Source organism: Panthera tigris, chromosome A1 (assembly GCF_018350195.1).
Source record: "Panthera tigris isolate Pti1 chromosome A1, P.tigris_Pti1_mat1.1, whole genome shotgun sequence".
In the NCBI taxonomy this organism is placed as follows: Eukaryota; Metazoa; Chordata; class Mammalia; order Carnivora; family Felidae; genus Panthera; species Panthera tigris.
Window position 1 is genome coordinate 71,018,948 of NC_056660.1, and position 27,288 is coordinate 71,046,235.

At 41.2% G+C, this 27,288-nt stretch overlaps 2 protein-coding genes across 12 annotated transcripts in view; both read right to left on the reverse strand.

Moving 5' to 3' along the window:
* GGACT (gamma-glutamylamine cyclotransferase) overlaps window positions 1-1,114 on the reverse strand; it is a 47,503-nt gene extending 46,389 nt beyond the window's left edge. For 2 of the 9 annotated variants that reach the window (XM_042979743.1, XM_042979741.1), the window contains exon 1: window positions 644-749. The gene's annotated coding sequence lies outside the window, so the exon portion shown is untranslated. Of the gene's footprint in view, window positions 1-643; window positions 870-1,043 lie in introns of those variants that run through there. The other 7 variants (XR_006215194.1, XM_042979731.1, XM_042979725.1 and 4 more) reach the window with 7 other exon arrangements.
* An 11,277-nt stretch (window positions 1,115-12,391) lies between these two features.
* TMTC4 (transmembrane O-mannosyltransferase targeting cadherins 4) overlaps window positions 12,392-27,288 on the reverse strand; it is a 64,599-nt gene continuing 49,702 nt past the window's right edge. For all 3 annotated transcript variants that reach the window (XM_042979763.1, XM_042979764.1, XM_042979759.1), the window contains exons 13-18: window positions 27,072-27,179; window positions 26,796-26,937; window positions 20,055-20,169; window positions 18,505-18,617; window positions 14,531-14,600; window positions 12,392-13,084 (exon numbers count right to left, since the gene is read on the reverse strand). In XM_042979763.1, the coding sequence (XP_042835697.1) occupies window positions 12,936-13,084; window positions 14,531-14,600; window positions 18,505-18,617; window positions 20,055-20,169; window positions 26,796-26,937; window positions 27,072-27,179 (697 nt within the window). In that variant the 3' untranslated portion in view covers window positions 12,392-12,935. The remainder of the gene's footprint in view (window positions 13,085-14,530; window positions 14,601-18,504; window positions 18,618-20,054; window positions 20,170-26,795; window positions 26,938-27,071; window positions 27,180-27,288) is intronic.

Genomic DNA, 27,288 nt, shown 5'->3' on the forward strand with positions numbered 1-27,288 from the left:
TTCAGGAACTTCTAGCTTCTCTGGGGAGCCAGTTCAGGAAAACAAAGCATTTTGGGAAAATAAGGGCAAACTGCAGGAGCTCCCCATATTAGCATTTCAATAAAGTGAATGAGACCGGGGAGAACCGTCTTCAGTTATAGGAAAAAGTACAGACGGACTGACGGTGTGCGACCTACACCTCATATAGGTCAACCCAACAGATTTAGAGATGTCCTTTAGTTTTTAACACGTGATTTCTCCCTAGGACAGGTGGCAAAACGAAGTATCTGCTTTTTAAAAAGTGGCTGCAAGTCTCAGGAGTTTTGTGATCAGTTCAATATTAACAAAGCAAGCTTGGAGTCAAGAAGGTATGTTGTTTTTTGTTTTTTGGGTTTTTTTTTAACCACGCGCCTATACAGGGTTTCAAGGGCAGTTACGGAGTTATTTCTGGCCAATACAGTGAAATAGCAATAAGCCAGACTTCGGAATCAAGGGAGCAGGAGAAATTCCTCCCTGAGATTCACATGTGTCACTAACAGCTCCAAAGAAACCTAAGGTCATCAACTGACAAATGCCAGAAGTTTTCAGATTGCTCTGGTAGCTTTCAGCTTCCTCACAAACAGGAACCTGTGAAATTAAAAGCAGCATTTTTGAACACAGCTACCTTCGTTCACCTGAGCGATCCTTTTCAAACGACCTCCGGGATAATCATCGCTCTTTGCTTATTAGGAACCGGCAGCGTCCACACCTGCAGGCAGTCCCTAACTTTTCCCGCCCTCGCCCACTCTGATGGGGGCACCCGCGTCACGCCGCGCGCAGCGGCTCTGGGAGCGCGTTTCGCGGCCCGATGTCCCCTCCTCGCCGGCTGGTCCCGCAGGCCGCCCGTGGCCCCTTCACGGCCACCCTCGGTCCCCGGCCTCCCCTCCCCGTCCCCGGCTGCCGCGGGCACCGCACTCGGCCCGGACGCAACGCGCCCCGCAGGGAGCGACGCCCGAGTCCCCAGAGCCCCCGCGCGGAGGGAGCGGCGACAGGAGCCCCGACTCGCCCCGCTTCCAGCGCCTCACCTGCCGCAGAGCGCGGCGCCGTCGGGGAGAGCGGACCAGGCAGCGAGCGGAAATCCCCGGCGAGACTGGCGCCGCCGCCCCAGGAGGCCGCCCCCGGCGGCGCCCCCTGGAGGCGGGACGCGGTACCCGCCCGCTCCGACCCCGCCCACACCTGGGCACGCGCCGGGACCCACGCCGCCGTGCACACCTTGGGCGCCCCGCCGCGGACGCTAATGTCCTAACCCGTCCCGCCCGGGACCTCGTATCCGGCTTGAGTCTGTGTGGGACCCAGACGCACTTGGGGACACACGACAGCTACAGACACAGAAATGAGCCCACACCGGGGAATGCCTCCTGGAGGACGCATGGACACATCACCAAAGCCTCACACTGGAGCATCCACACTCGGCGCTGGTACCATACTGAATGCAGATAATCATATAGTCTTGATACCAATTCTCCCTTTTAAAATAAAAACAGTGGATGTAGGAGATAGTGAAAGAAATGACTTCCCTTCTGTCCTCTGGCTCCTAGAACTAAACTTGAGGCCCAGAAATTAGAAGAGTGAAGACCAAAAGCTGAAGGAGAATTTTTCTCTAGAGATTTTGTTCATTCTGGGTTGAAGCAATGCTACTTTGGGGACCCAGGTGACAAGAGCACAGAGATAGAGGGCCACTTCTGTCACCTCTCCCCAAAAACACAAATACATAAGTAGTTATTGGAATAGCAGTAACCCCCTTAATCATTTTCTGCCCCTTCCACTTTCTCATGTATGTGGACTAGTTGAAATCTTACTACAATTTGATTTTTATTTGAACGATTCCAATAGTATAGATGTGGTCGTGTTTTGAATGGATGTATATAGATTTCCAAAAGAATTCTTTAGGACCAGATTCATAAGCCATAATTTATTTCAAAGAGATTTCTTCCCAAGATTTGTTTTGGGAAGTTCATGATTGAATTAAAATATATTGAAAATCTTGTCTAGCATGTATTTTTAACATCATTTTAAAAGAGTAGCAGTAATCATCTTAATTTTTTTTTAAATGAAGAATGATTCTTTTCCTTTTTGAGGGAGGATGATCATGTTGGCAAAGGAAAATGAGCCAAATGCATGAATACATAATTCCTCTGGTGAAGGAAAATTAAAGATGGTTACAAGGTGAGTGTTCAATTGCATTTAATGGCAGGTAAGGCTGGAGAGTTTGATTCAACATAGAGTAGGCTCTGTGGGATGAAGTCTTCAGCTAACTCTCAAAAAACGACTTATAGACAAATGGTTCAAAGTAGTAGTTTTCAAAATGTGACCTCAGCCCAGCAGTATCAGGAGCACCTAGGAATTTAGAAATGCAAAATCTTAGGTCACACCTGAGATCTTCTGAACCACCAATTCTAGGCGTGGGGCCTAGCATTTTAACTAGTGTTTATGATGCCTTTCAAGTTTGAAAATCATGATTTAGTGAAGAGTTGCTCCAGTGTTTCTCAAACAGAATTGTGTATGTGAATCAACTGAAAATCTAGGTTAAAAATGCAGATTCTGGTTCGGGTAGACTGGAGTAGAATCTAGATTCCCAGGATTTACTTGTGTATGGACACACACAGGGACATTGTGTCTGTAAATACAACTGCCCAGCAAAGGGAAGGGTGTGGGCTGCCCTTAGAAAGGTGAAAGTCACCCAGTTTCTCAAGGAAACTGAGTGGTTGGTTACAAGTCCATGGCTTGTCAGTTTAGTATTGGTGAGTTACACAGGAGTCCTTTACAAGCCAACTGCTCTGGTGGGTTTAGGAACAGAGTGGACTCATTGAGGTTGTCACGTTGCATCCAAATTGTAGGGTGAGTCACTCACCGAAAAGGGCTTAGCTTACCATCAGCTGTTTTTGTGCTCATTCTGGTCCATTACTTTGCCATCCATAATGTCCCATATCATCCAGGCTCAGGGTCAAGCCTGCAAATCATTTACGTAGGTTTAAAGCTCAGCAGATGTTTCCTTTATCAACTCAAATGATTTAAACCGACAAATTATCTTTAATTGGAATTATGCAATTTGGCCATTTTTGTTATCTAAATCCAAGTAGGTGATTTCCAAGCTCTGTTTTCCAGACTTTAACAAGGGAGATAAGATAGATGCCTGCTTTATATTTATATTTGACTAAATGCACTGCTACTTAGTATTATGAGAAAGAGTCCAGCCTCAGTGTCCTTGTGACCCTTCCCGCAGGCCTCCAGCATTGCAAATACCACACTACAGATAGGAAAACATTTGCATCCCTTGAAACTGTAGGTATAATGTGAAATATATATACTGTAGGCATAACATGAAATAAATAACAGAACGAGGAGACTATGTAAAGAGCTTGAAATCTAAATAACACTATAAAATCTACTGAAATATTATCAAATTATTCTAGTAAATTAAAAAAAAATCCTCTTTGGCCCCAAATAACCTACAACCTAAATCCAACACTTGTTTTTGTATGGCCCACGACTAATGAGTTTTACATTTTTAAATGCTTGAAAAAAAAAAGAAAAAAGAATACTTCATGACATATGAAAACTAAACGATACAGTTCAATGTTTATAGTCACGATCATTCGTTCATGTAGTCTTTGGTTGCCACTGAGACTGTGTGGTCCACAAAACCTAACACCTACCATCTGCCTTTTTACAGAAAGAGTTTGTCTACCTTGCCCTATAGTTTTTTGTTCTGTTACAATATCTAACTCTCTTTCCTGTAATAGTTAATTTATATGACTGACTCCCTACTGGACTGAGTTTCATGAGAGCAGATTTGTATCCTTTGTCTGAGTTTCCAGCACTTGCCACCATGGTACACAAAATTAGGTATTCAGTAATATTTATTTAAGTGAAGTTTACATTTTGGTCATTTTCCCTATGTAAATCTATATAAACTTACCAAAAAGCCTTTGCGGTTCAACACAGCATCCATTAATTAGGCTAATTTAGAAAATTTGTGTGCAAAAAAAAAATAGAAAAAATGCATTATGCAAATAATTGGATTCCTTTCTTCCATTTCTAAACCTGACTCTAAAAAAATTGTTGTTAAATTTGAAAGCAGCGGGGTTATTTTTTTGTCTTCTTTTCATTCTGTCAAGTTATTTTACTTGGTACAACAGATCTCACTGCTAAACAAGTCCCATGGCAAAGAAATTAACGAACAGAGAAAACCAATCTCATGAAGCTATGTTAATTCACATTAAATTCAATCCTGGTATTTCTAGAATTAATGTTTTAAAGATGATGTGCATTGCTGTCAGATATTTAAAACTAAGGTGTTGACATTTTCTCCACAAAAGAAATGCAGTATATTTTCTAAAAAGTCTATGGACTTCTCAAGGGAATTGCAGTTGAAATGGTTTATGCTATTCTTGCCCATTTTCTGGACTTCTAAGAATAAAAAGCCAAGACTAAAGAGATTATATACATAAGATTATTTAGTTTTGGTGAATAAATCCCTATTCATGAATAGGAGAATAGTTGTAAGAACTCCCAGAAAAAGTAATATGGCCAATGAAATATGCCATCCACCATGATGGAAGCTAATTACATTGCAAAGAACCATTGTCAGGCCACAAACCAATATCTGACCTGTAATATCACTACCATTGTTCTTCCTAAAGCCAGAATCAAGTAATTTGGTTCTGCTCTCCAAACAGTAATTGCATTTAATGGAAAGGAAATAATTGCATTTAAGGGAAATAATGCTTACCTGGTGCCTAGAAATGTAGACATTACAAAATTAAATGTAGCTTGATTCCCTTGAGCTGTCAATGTAGGAAATGAACACATTTTGAGTGCTGTTATGTGCCTCACACAGTATGACTCTTCTCTCGTCTTAGCCCTTGAGCAATAGTATGAAGCAGATATTATCATTTCCATTCTACATATGAAACAGCTCCAAGAAGCTAAACAGCCCACTTAAAGGCATGCTGCCAGAAAACCAGAGTGACAAGATTTGAACCCATATCCAGGTGAGCCCCAGCCCGTGCTCTTTAACATGAGGGCTAAAACAGGGAAGCTGGGTGGTATACACTGGAATGTATGTCATCTGGACTAATAGTTTCTTTTATATTTGAACCTTGTGGTTAAAATGACTGATTCTGATGACCAGCCCCATACATGTAGTTCTACCCATGAAGAGGTTTCATATACATTATATTTGAGGCTTATTCCTGTGCTGTATGGTAAAGACCTGGTAGAGAATTTCTTCCACTTTACAGATGAAATAGAGAGGTTGCATTGCTTGCCCATTCTTATTGATGATTTCAAATAGCAGCTCTTTTTTTTTTTTTTTTTTTTTTTAAGTAGGCTTCAAGCCCAGCATGGAGACCAACACCTGGCTTGAAGTCACAACCCTGAGATCAAGACCTGAGCTGAGATCATGAGTCAGACGCTTAACACAGTGAACCACCCAGGCACCCCAAATAGGAACATTTTTTAATAGTGCTCTTCAGAACAAGATTTCTCAGTAAGAAAACAGCAGTCAGCCACCGAAGGGGAGTATTTGACATTGACTTCAGTGTGTCCATGGGAGGAATGTGGTTTCCTGCTCACTTTGCAGCTAGCCTAATCTGTGCTATCTTGGCATGATGAGTAGCAGAGGAGAAGTTTCCTTTTTCAGTCCAAGATACTTTTTAATTTCAAAATATTTTGAAGGACTAGAAGCCTTGAAAACATTTTATTTCCACAAAGGTGTTGGCATTTCAAACATTCTTACATTTCATAGCAATTTTTTTAATGACTATTTATATCAGCACTCACAGCATCTCACTTTTATAACTTTAAAAAAAATTATTTACGTTTATTTATTTATTGTTGAGAGAGTGAGAGAGAACAAGCAGGGGAGAGGCAGAGAGAAGGAGAGAGAGAATCCCAAGCAGGCTTCGCACCATCAGCACAGAGCCCAACACGGGGCTCGAACTCCTGAACTGCGAGATTATGACCTGAGCTGAGATCAAGAGTCAGGCGTTTAAGGGACTGAGTCACCCAGGCACCCCTCACTTTTATAACTTTTTATAATGGACCTCTGTCTAAGATTTAAGTTTTTTTAGAAAAAAGGGTTAAGCGTCTAGGGATGTTTGAAGTCCACTGGCGTAGCCCAACCCTCTTATCTTGTAGAGGAGAAATTAATGACAAAGTAGCAACCACCACCACCATGATTTTTATTAGAAGCACCGGAGACATGCAGTAGTTAAGTGGTTCACTCCAGGTTCATGCTAACTAATGGCAGGTTGGAAATGTTGGTAACTAACTGAATCCTTGAAGCTTAAAAAAAAAAAAAAAATGACTTATGCCTTGAAGTTGGCCCAAGGACAATCTCACACTCATGGGCTCTGTTCTTTATACTTTATCACCTTGTTTGCTGATGTCTGTAGATGCCTAGACAAAAACTCTAAAAGCTATCATCCATTTACTTTATCAGAAAGTTCTAGAAATGAGTAGTTTTGATTTTCTCCAAGATAAATCTCAAGTCCAGCCATCAAAATTAATGTTATAGGAATGTAGCTGATGAGACAAATCTGTTTTTAAAAGATAGATGAAAGTGCAATTTGAATCTACAAGGAAAAATGTTTTCTCAAACACTTATCACCAAGTTGGAAGCAGAAAAGGATCACCAAGTTGGTCCTTGAAAAATGCCGCATATTTAAAAATAAAATTATGTGGCACCTGGGTGGCTTGGTCGGTTAAGCATCCGATTCTTGATTTCAGCTCAGGTCATGGTCTCAACGGTTCATAAGTTTGAGTCTGGTATTGGGCCCCACACTGATGCAAGGAGCCTGCCTGGGATTCTCTGTCTCCCTCTCTGCCCTTCCCCTGCTCTCTCTTTCTCTCTCAAAATAAAAAAAATAAAAAAATAAAAATAAAATTATTAGACATGCAGGATGCTCAAGGCAGTTTTGATAAACAGTGTAACAGACTTAAAGTACTTGCTAAATGAGTCAGAACGTAGTGCTAAAAATATAAATCTGAGGGATGCTTGGGTGGCTCAGTTTGTTGAGTGTCTAACTTCAGCTCAGGTCATGATCTTGCAGTTTGTGAGTTCGAGCCCCACTTCAGACTCTGTGCTGACAGCTCAGAGCCTGGAGCCTGCTTCAGATTGTGTCTCTCTCTCTCTGCCCCTCCCCTGCTCATGCTCTGTCTCTCTCTCTCAAAAATAAATATTTTTTTAAAAAAACCAGGGTTACTCAACTCTGGGATCCCTCTATTTGGGTCAATATGGTAGGTGCCTCCCCTTATCCATGTACAATATGGCTGACCCCTCAATGGAGTTTCTGCCTCAATATACTCTTCCCTTCCTGTGGATGCCTGGTGAAGCTTTCACTATAAATATGGGGCTCAAAGGAGAAGGCAGAGGTAACCGAACCAATATCTGTTCCTGTGAAATAGAAAATTCATCTTGATTGTATATTTCATTGCCTCCAGGAAAAACAGATTCCCCAACTGATGGAGAATTTTGAACTTGGACAGCTACAAATGTAGAAGATGCAAATGCCTGACCAAGGGGCCTGTGGGCTGAGAGAAGTCCCCTGGAAAGGGGGCTGGGAACCATGCTTAAGGCAGACATAACGTAAACTGAAGCTCCACGGGGGCATGGATCCCCCTTGTTTTCACTTTCGATGGTATCCCCAGCAGCAGGCACAGTTGGTGCTCAAGAAAATATTTGAGACAAATAATAACATGAGAGTAGCACAAGAGATCCTTGTAGAGGGATTGTTCTATATCCTGACTGTGGTGACCACACAAATCTACACATGATAAAGTGTCATAGAGCTAAATATGCAAATGAGTGCATACAAAACTGGTGAAATCTGAATAAGGTTGGTAGATGTATCAATGCCAATTTCCTGCCTGTGATATTGTACTATAGTCATGCAAGATGTCACCATTGGAGGAAACTGGGTGTAGAGAGTATTGGGATCTCTATATTATTTCTTACAGCTGCATGTGAATTGACCATGGCCTCCAAATAAAAAGTAGTAATGTGAGAGTAAAAACAATCTAAGATGGGTGACAGCAATTCAGAGTGTAGTAGGATGGGAGTCAAGAGAGATGGGCTTTGAAAAGCTAGACCCTGTTTGAAAGAGAGAGGCCTTTAAGAGAGGAGGCACATTAGTCAAAAAAGACAGACATGTGTGTGGAAATCTAGGGGTGGAAGCTCACCAGATGGGGATAAAGAATATGGAGAGCTGTAAGTTTAGTGCTACTTGGTCAGGTGGGGGGAATGCATGATGGGCCCCAAAATACAAATCACAAAATTGGGACCAATGTGTTGTAGAGTGAAAGGGGCTCCAGTGACCCGAACATCTGCTGGACACCATATTTGGCAGGGCCTCTGTCAAGATTCTGGCTTGCCTTACTGATGATTTTCATTCCCAAACTGGGGTTTGGCCAAGCATACAAATGTACAAATGTGTCTACATCTGTCACTATGTGGAACTTGTTACATGCATGGACTTGATTTCCTCTTGTCTAGAGCTAAACTCCAACCAGTCTGAGGTCCTGACTGTTGGCTTCTATGTGTAACCATATGGGAACACAGGCATTCCCTCACCCACTCTCCTTCTACCCATCACCAATTGATTCCTAAGCATTTCTTAGGTCAGTTCCCATGTCTCCCAACTTCACTGCCACTTGGCTACAGCAAGCCCCCTCATCCCTCCCCTGGCCACATGGAGTGGTCTCTTCACTGGTTTGCCTCCTTACAATTTCGTCTCCACTGACAGCCCAAGTGATCTTTTCAAAATAGACATCTGGTCATGTTGCCCCCCGCCCCTCACCCTGCTTTGCAGTGTTCCATGGTTAAGGACCATCTGGTCCTGGTCACTTTTACCTGCTCCAGCAAGTGCCCCTCCCCCTTCCCCTTCCCCTTGGACTTTGTTCAGCAAGTACTTTAGCTTTCTCATGGAAGGGCCTTTGCATGTGGGTTTTCTTATGTATGCAGTCCAGGTTTTCTCAACCTTGGCACTACTGACACTTTGGGCCAGATCATTTTCTTTGGTGGTGGCTGTCCTGTGTATTGTAGGATGTGTAATTGTAACATCCTCCCACTCACCATCAGTTCTGACAACCAAAAACATCTCTGGGCATTGCCAACTGTCCCCTGTGAGTAAAATCTCCTGTGAGTGAGAATTACTGACCTAGAGTGATCTTATTCCCCTCTGCCTTTCAAATCTCAGTTCAAAAGCCACCTCAGGGAACCCCTTTCCGACTATTCAGGCAAGATCCGGTCTCCCTCTTCTATCATTAATTATATGACTACGTGATAATTATAGCTTCTCACTGTACTATCCCCTACATGAAGGCAAGGGGTCATATCCACTTCTGCTCATCACTGTATTCCCTCTGCCTAGGAGAGTATCTGGCACACAACAGGCACTTAGATTTGTTGACTGAGGGAATGAATGTATTTAAGGTCAAATCTGTGTGCTGCAAAAATCTACACCCTTCTCTAAAATTCCAATCTGTCATTTTTTGAGGGTCTCCTGGGCCAAGTACTTCATTAGGGTGAGGGAGGCTGTATTATCTCCATTTTACAGATGAGAAACTGGGGCTTAAGCAATGCTAAATGGCTTGCCTATGACATCACAGTGGGAGAACCAAGACCCAAGTCTAGGTTTTCTCACTCCAAAGTCTAAGCTGAAGGATGAGAATACAGACATAGATGTCCACTGCTGTGCTATGGGGCTCAACCTTTTATTCTGCATGATATTTTAAGTCAGTCATTTGAAATAGAATAAATGTAAAGACCATGCTTAAGAAATAGGATAGAATCAGAACCCCAGAGAGCCCCATCAAGGTAGTAGGCTAAGTCTAAGGATGAAACTTTTAAAATTTATTTATTTTTGAAGTTTATTTATTTTGAGAGAATCCCAAGAAGGTTCCACACCATCAGCACAGAGCCTGACATGGGGCTCAAACTCACCAACCGTGAGATCATGACCTATACCGAAACCAAGAGTTGGGCTCTTAACTGACTGAGCCACCTAGGTACCCCAAAACATTTTTTACAATTTTTTAAAATGTTTTTATTTATTTTTGAAGGAGAGAGAGAGAGAGAGACAGAGCATGAGCAGGGGGGAGCAGAGAGAGAGGGAGACACAGAATTCGAAGCAGGCTCCAGGCTCTAAGCTGTCAGCACAGAGCCCGATGCGGGGCTCGAACCCATGAACTGTGAGATCATGACTTGATCCAAAGTCAGACACTCAACCGACTGAGCCACCCAGGCGCCCTGTACCCCAAAACTTTTTTTAAATGTTTACTTTTTTTTTTTTTAATTTTTTTTTCAACGTTTTTTATTTATTTTTGGGACAGAGAGAGACAGAGCATGAACGGGGGAGGGGCAGAGAGAGAGGGAGACGCAGAATCGGAAACAGGCTCCAGGCTCCGAGCCATCAGCCCAGAGCCTGACGCGGGGCTCGAACTCACGGACCGCGAGATCGTGACCTGGCTGAAGTCGGACGCTTAACCGACTGCGCCACCCAGGCGCCCTAAATGTTTACTTTTGAAAGAGAAATAGTGGGGCAGGGGCAGAGAGAGAGGGAGACAGAGGATTTGAAGTGAGCTCCATGTTGACAGCAGTGAGCCCAATGGGGAGCTTGAACTCACGAACCTTGAGATCATACCCTGAGCCAAAGTTGGATGCTTAACTGACTGAGCTACTCAAGTGCCCCTAAGGATGAAACTTTTAAGGACTACTGGAAGGCTGAATATAAACAGGGAAGAAATGTAGCAAACAGAGGACAACCACAAACTGCCTTTTTGTGTGTGTGTGTGATCTCACCATTAGGGAGCTATAGGATGATGGTCAGGCTCTCAGATTTCTCAACCTGGACACTTCTCCCATGTCTGTTTTGACAACCCCCCCCCCCCCCCCGCTCCACCTCCTACTGTGATTAGCACTGAAAACATTAAAATAAAATAAGAGGGGAAATGAGAGACAGACTCCCACTTCCCGCTTGTTGGGAAGGAAACCCAAGAAGCAGAGGGTGGCCACCTCAAGGTGGAGAGAAAAGGGCCAGTGCCAGCATGGTGCACTTCCAAGATCTGCGGAGACAGAAGACTGCCTGAAGTATCAATCAAATTAATGACTGTTTTCTCTGCAGAGAAGACAGCCATAATGGAAATCCTGAGAGATGGGGCAGTGGACGCTAAGGGGATTCCTTCTGCAGGCAGGGGTCCCAGATGTGCATGTCTTGGTTTGACACTAAAGTTTTAGTATTGGTAGGAAAAAAACTCCTGAAGGAGCTTTTACAAGAAATATTTTTCTTTACTCTCAAAAGGCAAGTACTGTCATAAAGAAAGAAATTTGCTTTCAAAACAAAGATCGACAAGCATATAGTGCATCTATTATCTGTTGAGCGCTAAGCACTGTGGGAACATAAATAAGAATAAGACAGCTCCCGCCCCTAAGAGATCTATAAATTGTTACTGTTATTTTGGGACCATTTAAAAAATGTTTGAAACACAGCACTTCCTTTTCTGATGTATGTCACACACCAGTACTTTCTTTCCTGATGTACCTCAACCATCATAAGTCACAATTTCTAAATTACAATTCATTGCAGATCTGCTCCCCAAAATGTGAGTGTAGAGAATTAAATTCATCTCATTGTGGATCTGTTCATCCCATTCTCTAAACTTGGATAGAGGACAATTGTATTAAATGGTCTCTAACACCAAAGAGAAGCCACATATGAAAAAGGATGAATTGGTCACTTGGATTTCATTTTAAGGGAAAGGAAGACACAAAGTTCATAAACTTGAAAATCACCTAATAAGAAGGCAATACATTTTTATACCAGCCTGTGTAATAATTTTACTGCATAAGATATTATAGAGGTTGCATAAAGCATTAGGTCAACATCATATACAGAAGAATAAAGCAAAAAGGATTATCTTGATCAAATAAAATAGAAAAAAATTCAATTCTTAAAAATACCACAAATTCCCCAAATGTGGCTCTTTTTAAGACAAAATCTACCTCTTGCATTTCCTGGATATAGTAATGACTGTGGTTCCATTAAGCCGAACAGAACACTGCCTTATAGCTAAAAACTTAAAAAAGCAACTTACAGAGATATGTAACCCTCTTAATACTGGATATAACAAAAACAAAAACATCAGGCTGACTGCCTGCTTTTGCCTAAAGCATGGCTTGAATTTACTATTAATACCAACAGCTTATATAGAATGTGAATACTACATAATTTCCTTTGTCATGAAGCTGCACAAATCGGAGAATCCAAAAATGATTGCAGGAGTGAGTGTCTTCCAATGACGGGAAAGTATATAAATATACTAGACGTTAAAATTTCCATTCTTCATTCAATTATTTGCCCTGTTTAAAACATAAAAATACAAATAAATATATTTCCTTACAAGGGAAATTCAGTCTATCGTTAAAAAAAGATAAAGAAACAAAAATCTTAATTTACTTTTTCTTGTCATTAAATAAAAATTCTAATATACAGACATATTCGATATTTATATAAACTGTGGGAGTCCATTTATGATTTCTTGTTCACAATTTACATTTAATAGTGTTAGTCTCTGTACAACGTGGCTCACATCCCATATGCAGGTTTAATTTTACATTCTGCTCCACCTAATTTTTTTTTTCTCTTTTTTTCTTTTTAATTAAAAAAAGATTTCATTTTTGGAATTTTAGGATTTACATTTGAGTCGTCTGAAAAAATACAATTTCAATGCAAAAACCACATCGAGCATTCAAGAAGAGTATACTGCTGGTGCTGTAATCTTTTTGCATGTCTTTGTTTTCATAGAAAAAAAAACAGTCAAATAAACAACATGTAAGACTTTTAAATGGTTAAACACAATCATATCATATTAATGATATGCCTCATGCACACAAACAACAAATGAAGGAAAAAGGATCAGACGTCTTTCTTTTGCTTTTGTTCTAGCTTTCTTCTTAATAGACTATAATTCTCCTTAGTTCCTGATGCAGTGGGGTCAAGCTGCAGAGAGATTTCATAGTGTTTTTTGGCCAAGTCTAGATGTCCCCAACGATGATAAAGCACAGCTGAAATAGCAAGAGAGGGATTTCATTGGAAATGCTTCTGAATACCTTACAGTATTCCCAACCACTTGTGCCAAAAAAAAAAAAAAAAAAAAAAAAAAAAAATATATATATATATATATATATATATGCACACACACACACACAGTTTTCAAAAATCATTGTTTCAAATAATATTGTTTGTGCCGCCAACTTTATTTAATAACCACATTCCCTGGTGATTGTCTGTTTAACCACCTCCCGTTACTCCTGGGGTTCTGCAGATCACTAGATATGACCCATCTTCTTACAGCAACATTATTACATAAAGAAGGAAAGTAAGATTACATCAAGGTTCTCAAAGTTGCCATGAAAATTCCAGGAAGTCAGGCTGGATATGGCTGGGCTCTGGTATGTCTCAGGGCCCCGACCGTGCGCCAAGTCCAGCATCTGAATAACGATTCCCCTACATCTTTTGTCAAAATACTAGCTTGTTTGTTGCTAGCTAGGAATAAGGGCACTCACATCAAGATCTGACCATAAAATGATAGTTTTATGTAAATTGTAATTTGTAAATGCACTTTAATTTTGTTTTTTTTATAGCCTTTTTAAAAAAAATCTTTCTTCATTTTGAGAGAGAGAGAGACAGAATGTGAGTGGGGAAGGGGCAGAGAGAGAGGAAGACACAGAATCTGAAGCAGGCTCCAGGCTCTGAGCTGTCAGCACAGAGCCTGATGTGTGGCTCGAACCCATGAACTGTGAGATCATGACCTGAGCCAAAGTCAGACACTTAAAGGACTGAGCCACCCAGGCACCCCTGTAAATACACTTTTAGCAGAGACCTAAGAGAACATAAGAACACAGTGGAGACCAGGCTATAATGGAAGGTCCTCTATGGAATAAAGGAAAGTATGTAAGTGAGACCAGAAACTTCCAAAGTAATTTTGTGTTTAACATTCTAGGATCTTTCACACAAAGAAAGAAACTCGAAGTTTATCATAAGAAGGGGATAAACTGAGTGGGGAATTTTGGGTGTTGGTCTGGTCATACAGTTATAACTTATACATAGGACTACTATTTCGCTACCTTTTTAATGTAATAATTTCTTTAAAAAAAAAACACATCTTAAAGGGGCACCTGGGTGGCTCAGTCGGTTAAGCATCTGACTCTTGATCTCGACTCAGATCATGATCTCATGGTTTGTGGGATTGAGCCCCACATGGGGCTGACAGCACAAAGAATGCTTGGGATCCTGTCCCTCCCTCTTTGCTTGCACTCACTCTCTCTCTCTCTCTCTCTCTCAAAATAAATAAATAAATAAAACCCCACATCTTAGAACCAGATTATAAAGACCAATGCAGGCTAGATTTGTTAAAAACTACTTTCTCTACATTGATATTACAGAAATGCACCCATTTCTTTAAACTTACGCGGACTTTTGATATGATTCAAATTGAAAATTTTCCTTACCCAAATTGCCATGGTAACTTGCAGAATTTGGATGAGCTTTAATTGCTTTGAGGAATAAAGCTTCGGATTCCTGACGAATGATATAAAAAATAAGGTATTGCATGATGCAAAAGCAACACATAGTTTTGCTGTGTACAGTTTTTAAACATTTAATGTCCTTGTTTTGTGACACTGCATCCTTCTCCCAGAAACATTTGGGAAGGCCAGCGGGGCCATACCCTGTTAAGAGGTTCTGAAGGGCAATCAGGGAAGTGTGTGACAGGGCAAAGGGGACAGAACAATAGTGAGGGGAAGATGGGCAACGGAGAGCAATGGTGGCTGCACAGAGAGCACGAATATGCTAATGAGCTTTGCCGCCTGCCTCCCAGAAGTGGCTGGAAGTTTGCAACTTGAAGCAAGTAGCTCGATTCAGGGTGCATGGAGGATGAGCCAGAGTCAAATGACCAGGAAAGGGCTAGGCTGTTGAGGACACCCACAAAAGCGTCATTTTCATTCAGCATCAATGAATTCATTTCTAGGATTCTCAAGGTAGGAGCTGGGGCCGATTTAATCCCCCCAAGACTCATAACCCTTCAGCAACCCAGAAGGGGCTCATTCAGCTGGAAAAAATAAGCAGGGAGAAGCAGGGAGAGACAGCTACCTGTCACGTAAGCAGTGGCAGGATTGTATGTGACCATGACCAAATGCCCCTGGTGTGTGTGAACTGGTTCTTGTATAGACTTGCATTTCCTCCAAATAGTGCTCATTTCCAATCGGGCTGCAAAAAGGCATGGCCAAGTGTTTTTTTACCTGATCATCATGTGACCATGGCTGCCTGGATGGTCCCGTTCTACCATAATGCTGGGAGATAAAGATGCCGAACTGTTCTTTGCTGACATCTGCTGGGGGTAGCTACTCATACCCGTCTGCATTTGTGCTACTGAAGGGCCACACATGCTTTAGTGAGTATCAAACAGTAAGCTTAAACAACTAAAGTTGGTGGATGGGGGACAGGTTTGCTCCTTCTAGCTGCACCTTCTGTGAATTTTCCAGGTGGGCTTCCTGGAAAATATCTAGGATCGTGCATTTTATAAAGTGTAGAAGGACCAATTTCCTTGCCCTGTGATGGCCCATGGTACTCCTGAGAAACAGGCTGGGCATTTGGGCAAACAGCTCTGAAGCCACAACCTTTTTAGAGAGAGCTGGCAGAGAAAATTTTATATTTTGGAGATGTTGTCCAAAAAGGACTGAATGAAGACATTGTTACAAGATGTCAGCAAACAGCACTTCCGGAGCTCAGAGTCAATGTCTACATTCCAAGCTATGGTCGCTGAAACTCGTTCAAGGAAGTGTAAGGTTTTCCTGACATATTAGGTATGCTGGTAAAAAAGAAACCAAATGGATTGCATAGATTTGGAGTGGTTTCTAAGTACCTATGCTTTCTGATGACTTTCAAATATTACCATTTAATCTAAAATCTGAGAAATAGGAAGTCCAGGGAATCTAAATCTACTTTAAAATGCTTCTCTACTTGCAAAGGAAGCAGAGTTAATTAGAGACAACTGATGGAGAGAGAAAAAGCAAGTTAGGAGTTCTCGGGGGACTCTGGATTCGTTTAAGGGATTTTTGAAATGCCCATGAGTGTGGACACCATTCAGGAGGACGTGGAGTCAGAGTCAGGTTTGGAGGACACGGTGGTGTTCAGGATGGCATGTGTAGAGAGGGGAGCAGGGCTTGTACCGTCTTGGGGGGCTGCCGCTCTTGGCAAGGCAGAGCCTGAAGTGGGGGTGTGAGGAGGCTGAGTGAGGTAATGGGGGAGGAAAAAATAAGTCAAAGTTCCCGAGTTTAAAAATGGCTCACTGACAGAAGGGTCATCAGGAGGAAAGAGAGGTTCTATGCTTCCATCTCGGTTATGTAACAGTGGGGTGGCCATGAAAGGATGCTTCAGGGGCTGCTGTTAGGTAACAGGGTTGCTCAGATGACAATCTGCCCCATAATCACAGGGGCACAAGGCATTGTGCACAGATACAGATCACTGTGCACATCAATGTCTTAAGAGGGAATCTGGAAGCCTGAATGTTTCACGGCCAAAGGTGGGAAGCATTCAGCCATTTCACAGCTGTAACCGGGCACTTAATAAATGCCCATTAGCACGCTGGATAGCAGAGGAGTTGTAAAAATGGGACTTGGGGCTCTGCCCTCACGAAGTCTCCAGGCTCACTAATGAGATTTGTCAAGTTAATGATAATACAGAACAGCAAAGGCTTAGGTGAAGTGAGTTATATAGACAGCAGACACCTGTCCTGACTCTCCATCCCTAAGTCCCCACCACCTTGCCACCTCTGCAGAGAGTCCCCACCCAGTGCCCTTCAAGGACGGGCTAGAAGTAGCTGACCAATAGCAATGGGGGTCACTTCTGCAGCATCGTGAGAGGAAAATCCAAATTCCAAATCCTGAACTTAAAACAATATATGAAGCAAGCACCCGGTGGCTGACACCACAGCTCAGGGAGTAACATCACGTCCCTCCTTTTGGCAGAACTGTTGCAAGATTCTTATTTCGGATTTCATCTTCTGTTTCCTCATCTTAGGCTCAGCACTCTGGCCTACACAATTAGGATGCAAAATGTGTAGAGAAATAGGAAACCCATTTCTCCATTCTGCTCTATGGAGTATTTTCTACTTTATCTGGAAAAAAAAATGATATGAACTGGAAGCCAAATGGACCGTGGGTTCTGTCACCTTAATAGAGTTCTAGTTTATAGGCTGTGGGGTGATAGAAAAATCAATACAATGGTTACATAGGCTGCATCTTGAAAATGACTTGCTGTAGCTGGTCACTGGACACTCCCGACCCGTCCCAGGCTGACGGGGATGCCTGGAGAGGTCGGTAGAAGGGAAAACCACAAAACTTGCCTTCTTTCCCTGGCTCTATACAGGTAAGTCCATAAAAAATAAAAATTAACCCCCTCAAAAAGTCATCTCTGGAGCAAAATCTAGAAACATCAAAATATTAACCGGGGCTATCAAACTCCCTGATATTTAAAAATGAGACATGCATGGACTATCTTACTGTTGTTTTGGAAAACTATGCCGATAATGGTATGTGATAAGCAGAGGAGAAGTTAAGTAACATGGAACACACATGAATGAATCACTTCCTTTAGGCCCGGTGTGATCAACATTCGATACAGCTCCTGATTCTGAAAGAAAAAATTGCTGCCACAGAGGATGAAGGCACTGCATCTGAAAGTGTGTTTTCTGTAGCATCTGTGTTAGAAACCCAGGATGCTAGCTGCAAGTGCACAGTCCCTGACTCCACCCTGTCGACTGAGACAGCATCCTGTGGGGAGGAATCTGCGCATTTGTATCTAATACACTCCCTCACTGGTTCTCAGCCGCACGCTTGAAGTCTGAGATCACTGATGTTAGGAACACAGAGTCCCCTTCAGGCCACAGGGCGCCGTGCGCCTTCTGATTCACAGTTGTCACTCCTGGCCAGTCCTGGGAGCCTGGATCTAGTATCTTTTGGTTCCACTGGTCAGACACGTCCAGGGCCTTCCAGATGACCTACAGCTTAACTCTAGATGAGGAAAAACTCTAAATGGGCAAGAACCAGTCCTGCATTCCCCATGGGCTGGAATTTTTTTGTGCAGAAGACCGCGCCAACAAATCAGAGCTCCCACCTGCCTGCGAGGGACAAAATCAAACAACTTCGTGCCAGGGTTGGGGCTGGGGCATCACTGCCTCCTCTCTGGGCTTCTCCTCCCCACCCCACATTTGAGCAATGGTGATGAATTCTGATGAGAAAGGACACAAAGTCTGACTGTGCAAATCCATCTTTTGGGCAAATCCATCTTTTTGACCAAGCCACACTGGTACACTGCCCCCACTGTTTTTGCCTACTTCTGAATTTAACTGGGCAGAAGTAACATTTATGGCTTCTGTCAGATGCTGGCATTAATTGCAAGAAATCACGGCCTGCAGTTTACACACCTTGTATTTCTGGGACTTCCCCAGCACATTTGCCAACGAGAACATCAGAGAGTGATCATTAGGTATTAATTCCAGTGCCTCTCTTCCAACTGCTTCAGCTTGGGCTAAATTACCTGCAAGGAAAACATAGGAAAATTAAAAAAAAAAAAAACATGTTAACATTGTACTGCATGACTTAAGAAAATCAATGAAGAATGCATAACACACATATACACATGCAATATACACACAACACACAAACACCACACACATACACACAACACAGAACACATATACACACAGATAACACATACATACACACAGCACACACACACATACACACAACACAGACACATACACACATGGCACATAACACACATATACACAGATGACACATACATACAGCACAGCACACACATATACATACACACAACATACACATACACATAACACATAACACACATACAGCACAACACACACATACACAACATGTAACACATATGCACAGATAACACACATACACACAGCACAACACACATATACATACACACAATACACACACATTACATACATATACACAGCACAACATACACATATACATATACACACAACACATAACACACATGTCTATAGATAACACACACACATCACACACATATACACATAACACACATATACACAGATAACACACATACACATAGCACAACACACGTATACATACTCACCACACACACACACACACACAACCCCATAAATTGCAAAGATACTGCAGTCTAGTGCAATTCTAAAATAATATACAAACAGCTTTTGATTAAATTCTTTAAAAGCATATAAAACCTAGTTTTAATTTTTTCCCAGATACCAGTTATACCCACATCGGAGAAAACAAGTCTGCACCATAAGAGTATCCACAGTAACACTTTAATAACTGAGTATTTATCATATCGAAGTATACATTTTGTATTTTCATTAGAAGCACTGCTTAGATGGCTCACCAGCTTGAAATTCTGCCAAATTAAAACTATCATTTCTTATGGGCTGCTTGGATTTTCAAAAGTAGGGGAGCAGGGTAACTCCTGGTTGACCGAGCTAAGATCTGGGCTGAGGAACCACATCATCAAGTCTGTTAGCATCCTATCTAAAAGAAGAACCCATGACTCTGACTGTAGGTTTGAGGGCATCTCCTTTGACAACAGTCCATGAACTTTAGAGCATGGTCTTCACAGGTCGTAAACCCAGAAGCCATTTTTGCTCTTTTGGTGGCTCTAGCATGGGGACGGGCAATGCTAGATAACACACTTCAGACGAAACGAGATCTTAGCACCCATCTTCACCCCTGGCTCAGCACTAATTCCAAGTAAAGTGTCATTTTTCCACACATACCTGTTTCAATAGGTCAAAGGAAACTCTGTCTTCTAGAAGAACAGACATTTTTGTACTACCCCATATTATTTTTTTAAAACTAATACACACTAGAGAAAGAAAAAGCACGCTAATCTGTTTCCTAAGTATTCAATGGCACCGCATCATGGCTCCATTTCCTCCAATGTATTTAATTCACCTTTCCATACCTGTATTGTCAAGGAGTATGATCATGTTGTTCCAGGCCAAACTGTGCTCTGGTTTCAGCACAGTGGCGTTTCTCCACGCATTCAACGCATCGACATGACGATTCAGATCTGCGTACTGGAAACAAAGCATGGCCCCCAAAAATCAGTATTCCAATGTTCTTGCTTCCTCTAGGACATAACCAAACCCAAAACCAAACCCCTACCAAGCCTAACTTATAATTACAGAACTTCTAATTTTTCGTATTAACTCGCTGAATCTCAAAATACCTCATTGAAGTACATAACTATCCCCATTTTACAGATGAAACAACAGAGGTACAGAAAAATTAAGTAATTTGCCCAAAGTTACACATCTAGAAATGGCAGAGTGGGGATGAGAACCAGGTAGTCTAGTTCCCAAGCCTACAACCTCTTAACTATAATTCATAATTTAATGATCCCAGGTGTCAAATCATATTTGAGACTACTAGAGAGACAAAAATTAAAAACCGAATCATTATTCTTTTTACAGAAAGACTTCACATAGTCTATCTTTGATAAGGTATTATTTAAAGGGGTAAATAAATATTTAATGTGATTAACAGCTACATATGACGAATTCGCCATGTGAAGAATGTTCTAGTAGGCGGTTTCTGCCTACATCTAAGCTACACAGAAAACGATGAGTGTGTTAGACATACTCAGTAAACTCCTTGGAAAAATCTTAAGCGGCAATGTGAAACACCTTGGCAATTTTTTTAAGATGTTATTTTTATGTAATCTCTATATCCAACGTGGGGCTTGAACCAACAACCCAGACATCAAGAGTCACACGCTCTTAACTGATGGAGCCAGCCAGGCACCCCCATCTTGGCAATTTGAAGCCTGTTTGCCTCCTTTTGGAAGGAGAGAATGATCTGTTGCTTTCTTTTGAGAGGGCCTGTTGTTTAACACTGACAACAGCACAGAAAGCCTGGGTCTCAATCTGCATAGTTAATAAAAGCATTCCGAGGCAGAAAATGATGGATTTTTTAGCAGGTGAACCTCTTGCCTTAACTCCGTTCAAATGCCCATGTCTTATTTGAATGAACTTCCTTTCACTCTACAAAAACTACACACGGTAACAATTTATCCAAGGTCAAGGCAATTTCCTTCCTTACTGGCAAGTCTGTCTTTTCATTAAAGGACAGAAACGTTTTTATTTTCTCATGACCCACATGGTAAACAGGTGACATATGATGCAAGCAAAAGAAAGTTTTAATTATGGAAACCTTACAAATATCCATTTGCTAAAGATGTTGTCAGATTTCTCAGGAGGCTCAGAAACTCAGGTCACAATATTTCACCCTTAAACAAGGAAATGATGTGAAAAGTTCAAAAAGTAAAATAACTTAGGGTGCTAATTATATCAACATTTAATTGCCTGTATCTGGGTTTCCACTGATTTCTCGGTCAATTCTCTCTAGCAAGTGACATTCATTTGAGTTAATTGGGCAAAATCTGTGATGACATTCTTTCTAACACACAGGCAAACCAACATAACTTCATTAACACAACACCAAAATTCTTCACATAGGTTATTACTTCTTCTTCTTATTATTATTACTATTTACTGAAGAATAACAACCAACTGAATCAGGCAAAATTTACTTTTATTTTGTCTCAACCTTTACCCTTCTTAGATTATCAATACAAAGTGAACAACACTTTAAGGGAAGCCAAGGAAAATGGTGACTTAGCCAGAACTACCATCCAGAAAGTAGACAGGCAATGAGAACATTATTTACCTCTTAGCTCTATGCTCTATGCCCATCCTTCTATACTCTGCAATATGCATTTCCCAGAGTCCTTTGCCACTTGGCCCCTTGTTAGGCTTCTGCCAACAGGAGTCACAGGTGACATCAGATGGCTTGAAGAGGGGCCCTTTCCCCCACTCTCCCATTGTTGCTCCTGTTCCTTGGCAGTGCATCTGATGGGGCAATTCCTCCCACTCCCTACCCCCTGCCCCCCACCTCCATGATTCCAGGCTGGAAGCAGTGGTTCTTCTTCATGATCTTAGTTCTTGAGATTATGGTAGCTCCTGAGATGGTAGCCCCCTCTCTGAGCCCTTCTATTCTGGTGGCACCACTTCCTCTTGTTTGTTACCCCAATGCTACAGGGTTTCCTTACACTCTCACAGTTCATGTCATCTAACCACTTCTATCTTCCAGCCTTCCAACAGTTGTCTAACCCATTCTCTGCACTGAATCTTCTCTATTTAAAATACTTAGCATAGGGGTGCCTGGCTGGCTTAGGAAGAGCATGTGACTCCTGATCTTGGGGTTGTAAGTTCGAGCCCATGTTGGGTGTAGAGATTACTAAAAAATAAAAATAAATAAAATAAAATAAAATAAAACAAAATAAAATAAAATAAAATAAAATAAAATAAAATAAAATAAAATCGCATAGCTTCTGTTTTCCTAAATGGCTCCTGAGTGATACATACAATCAGTTCTTGCAGAATGAACTGTCTGTAGTAATGCCTCCAGTCACTATTACTGCAATTCTCTAATAGTAACGTATCCCAAATAATCCAGCTTTTCCTAATTTTCTATTTCACAAGAAAACTACATTATATTCCCTTCTTATATGGGTGCAGAAATCAAAACACATTTCTGTCATTACTAAAGAGTGACTAAAGAGGATTTTTAAAAAGAAATTTTGTTATTAAGTTCGTCTTATTCACCAATATATAAATGTGTTGGTTGAGCTGTTAAAGATTAAGCTCTTAATGCTTTTAAGCTGTCAAGCAGGCAAAAGCTGGATAATTAAACAACAATGGAGACAAAAATCTTTAAATAAGCAAGAGCAGTTGGCAGAAGGGAACATAGGAAGGTCATTTTATGGTAGCATAATTAGTAAACAATACACACAGAGAGTGGCACAAGGTCTCAACACACTTAATACAACAGATGATCTTCTATGTGAAAGTGGAATGAATCCCAAGGACTGGTGTACATGGATAAAATCCCGAACCTTATATTTTATTTTCCTTTCTTTGGACATAACTCTTACAAAGGGTTCATTTAGGGGCGCCTGGGTGGCTCAGTCGGTTGGGCAGCCGACTTCGGCTCAGGTCATGATCTCGCGGTCCGTGAGTTCGAGCCCCACGTCGGGCTCTGTGCTGACAGCTCAGAGCCTGGAGCCTGTTTCGGATTCTGTGTCTCCCTCTCTCTGACCCTCCCCCGTTCATGCTCTGTCTCTCTCTGTCTCAAAAATAAATAAACGTTAAAAAAAAAATTAAAAAAAAAACAACAAAGGGTTCATTTAGCATAAATTCTCTATTTTCCAAACCCCAAGGAATTGCAGTGACAGGCAGTTACTAGGGGAAAGAAAAAGACTGCTAAGTTTTAGAGCTTGAAAGTATAACCTAGAAGACTATAGGCAGATACACTCAGTTTGCAAACAATAATCTAAAAAGCTACCTTCAACGCTGAAGAAAAAAATGAAAGAAGAATTCATATGGATATCAAACACAATGTCATGCAGGTATTAGTGTAATAGTCACAGTGAATAAAAACAGTAATCCCTGTAATAACTGCCCAGTGCAAGTACTCAGAAAATACCCAATTTGCTCCCATCCCCCATTCTCACTTCATTAACTTTGCAAGGATCCGTCCTGCTTTGTATGTGCCTGACTTTTTGGTCTCTACTTATATCATTATAGGTGAAGTTTTACTGTCTTCCCACCATCCTCCTCAGAGAGAACGATGTAGGGTATCAAAATGTGCTTCCCCAAATATACCACTTTGACATAAGGATTATTGCACTAACGACAATTGAGATTCAACAGATGCAGAAAGAAGCCTTCCAGAAGCTTCCCTTATCTGACTCAAAGCAGAAACAGTGACATGAGGACTGCCATAAACCCCCTATGGCCACGAAGGAGGACCCACACAAACCTTCATTAGTTTCTATATGCATTTACCCTCTGATAGTTTGCCACCCTTGGAAGTCTAAAACATCTTCCTTTCTTTTGTCACTTCTCTACAAATGTATTTTAATTACAAATGTATTTGTTAAGATGCTATATAAGCCCAAGTTCTGTCTCTTTGAGTTACTCATCACTGAATTTTTCCTATGTGTATGCATGATGCATGTGTTAATATACTCTGTTTCTTTTCTCTTGTTAATCTGTAGTCAGTCTAGTTTGCAGGGCCCCAAAGAAAGAACCTAAGAGGATAGAGTAAACTTTTTTATCCCTTTTTGACAGCTTCTCATTAGAATAATAGCTCTCCTTGAATCTTCAGGCTTCACAGAGAAAGCTGCTTCAACATCAATGTATGTAACTAGATCAGAATTTTAAAATGTAGAAGGAAACAAATGTGGCCGAGGTCAAGTGGCTCTGGAGAAAGTTATGTGGGACAACAGGAATTGCCTGCTGTCAATTTTCCTTGTTTAAACATCTTGCTGTTGCACGGATTTAGTCACATTACTGTCACTTTCCTCCACGCCCAGGGAGAAACAATTCCTCTTTTCCACACTAGAGTGGGTATATAGAAATGGAAGCTTCCTAGAATACATCATAGCTGAAACACATCTTCTATTCTTTGAAAAATAAACACAGGAGCCACTTCACTTTAAAATTTAGAACACCAGCGGTATCTGCCCATTTAAAGTGACCTATGCATAATTTGAAGTGACATGTGCACAGTGGGAGAGGTGGAACTTCACCATCATTAGCCACACATTCCTGCCACCTTGTTTCCCCTGTTCATAAAATTCTGCCTCTGCAATGTGCACAATCATGACTACCCAGTCCAGACACAAAGCAGATTAGACCAAACATATTCCCATCAAGGTAATAACTGAAGACTGGATTTTCAATAATCTTAAAGCAACTCATGTTTTCTAGGTTGTCCTCCCCAAATAGTCTCTTCTGCTCTGAGCTGATCAGTCTGTCTGCTCAAAGCTCAGATAGATCTGCTTCCCAAATGCAGGGCCAACAACAGGGTATTGAAATGTCCAGGGAATTTTGTTGGTTTGTTTTGTAAATACAGATCTTTTATGGAGCCTCTGATTCCCTAAATCCAGGATGGGTGGAAAGACTTGGATGTTCAACCAGTTTTGGGACTGACTTGTTTTGATAACACAAGGACTCCATAAAAGCAAGTCTTCAGGACCCTTAAAGTGAAGATAAATAGGCATCTCTTTAAAACAACTTTGATGTAATCCTATCTGTGCACAAGGTTGGATAAAATCTGGAAAATTATATATAAACTTCTTTTATTAAAAAAATTTTTTTTAAATTTATTTATTTTGAGAGAGCGGGGGGGCAGGGGGCGGTGGAGGGGCAGAAAGAGAGAGAATCCTAAGCAGGCTCCACACTGTCAGTGCAGAGCCCGACGTGGGGCTTGATCCCATGACTGTGAGATCGTGACCTGAGCCGAAATCAAGAGTTGGATGCTCAACTGACTGAGTCACACAGGTGCCCCAGTATACAGGGCAACCGACTTTGGCTCAGGTCATAATCTCACAGTTCATGACTTCAAGCCCTGTGTTGGGCTCTCTGCTGTCAGTGTGGAACCTGCTTTGGATCCTCTGTCCCCCCACCCCCTCTCTGCACCTCTCCCTCTCTCAAAAAAAAAAGTCACATCACTATACATGCATTCCAGTTTGGCTAAAATGAGCAAAAAATTTTCTCTTCAATGTGTCATTTAATCAAACTGAATATATGATGAACATATGTAGTTTCTTGAAACCCAATTAAAAGCTTAACTGAAGGGAGAATATATAATCTTTCTTGTTTAAAGAATTTTTCTCTTTGTAGGTAAGTCTTTTTCCTCCCAGCCTTATAGAGATGTAATTGGCATTTAACCTATGTAAATTTAAGGTGCACAAGATGATGATTTGATACAGGTGTATATCATGAAATGATCACCACAGTGAAGTTAGTTCTACCTCCATCAAATCATATCATTATGTGTACAGTTCTTTTCCTTATTAGGAAAATCCAGAGCTTTAAGGATGAAGCTGTGTATCCTCATGGAGGGTTTTCAGAAGTGATGACTGATCTATTTCACCATCATTTGTCAATACATGTTTTCAGATTTTAAGATTACTGAACTTCTTGTATTAGCTACTCTTGTAATATTTATTTGAATAAAGAAATAAAGTATAAGAAAAGAAAATCAAGAGTCATCAGCTCGTTAGTCAGTAACTAAAAGAAGAAAGTCTCTATGGAACACATTCTTTCCTATTTCCATTGGACAATCTCAAAGCCCTTTCAAATAAATCCTCCTGAGCTCTCTTTTATGGGGAGAACAGTTAGTACAAATGCCTGGGGACCCAGGGAGCTGTCCTTGGAGGAAGGAGAAGTCGGAAGCTCAGAAACCACATTATGGGTTTGTTTTTTTAATCTCCGTTTTTATTCGTGTTTTAAAAACAGGGAAAACTGATGTTTATCAGGAAGTGACCTTTGGAGTACTGTTTTATAGGGCACAAGGGATTTAAGAAATTCTAATTTATTCCTTGGTTTAACCTGTTGCCTTTGAGATAACTTAAACTTGGGTAATTCAAGTTGAATTGTTCTCTAATTAGAGCTTAGAAAGTTACAGACAAGGAAATCCAACAGCTACCTTCCAGTGATAAGCGTCTGTGAGAAAACTTTATAAGATGTAGGGTGCTAGCATGGGGGTTATTTCTGTCATTTTATTATAAAAAGGAAAAAAAAAACCCAAAACACAAGCTTTTCTTCTGCAGCCACAGCCAACTCCCGCTTACCAAACGTCCGAGGTTGTAGTAGCAATCTGGGTACTTCCGTCTGTGTTTGATCGCCGTCCGGTAGCTTTGCTCGGCGGCTTCGAACCGTTTCAGACTGTTCTGCACTATGCCCAAATTCATCCACGCGGCAGCAAAGTCTGGCCTGGAAGAGAATTTTTTTTTTAAAGATGAACAAGGAAAAGAAAAGCTAAGACCCCAGAATGCAGGAGCTCATCACTTTGCATAATTATATGCAACTTAATTATATGCAGCATAATTGTAGAAAACAATGCTTACTGTATTTGTACAGCCAAAGACAGCAGCTCTTCCGCTTCCTGTAGCTCATTCCTTTCTTTTAAGATATTTCCAAGATTGTTCATGGCATGAACGTACTTGGGATTTAATCTGGAAGCAGAGAGAGAAACCAAGCTGTCTGTTAAAGCTTGATAGTCTTCACTAAACTGTCAGGAATTGGCAAAGATATCTGAAAGTCGGGGGTCTTTGTAAATCCTAG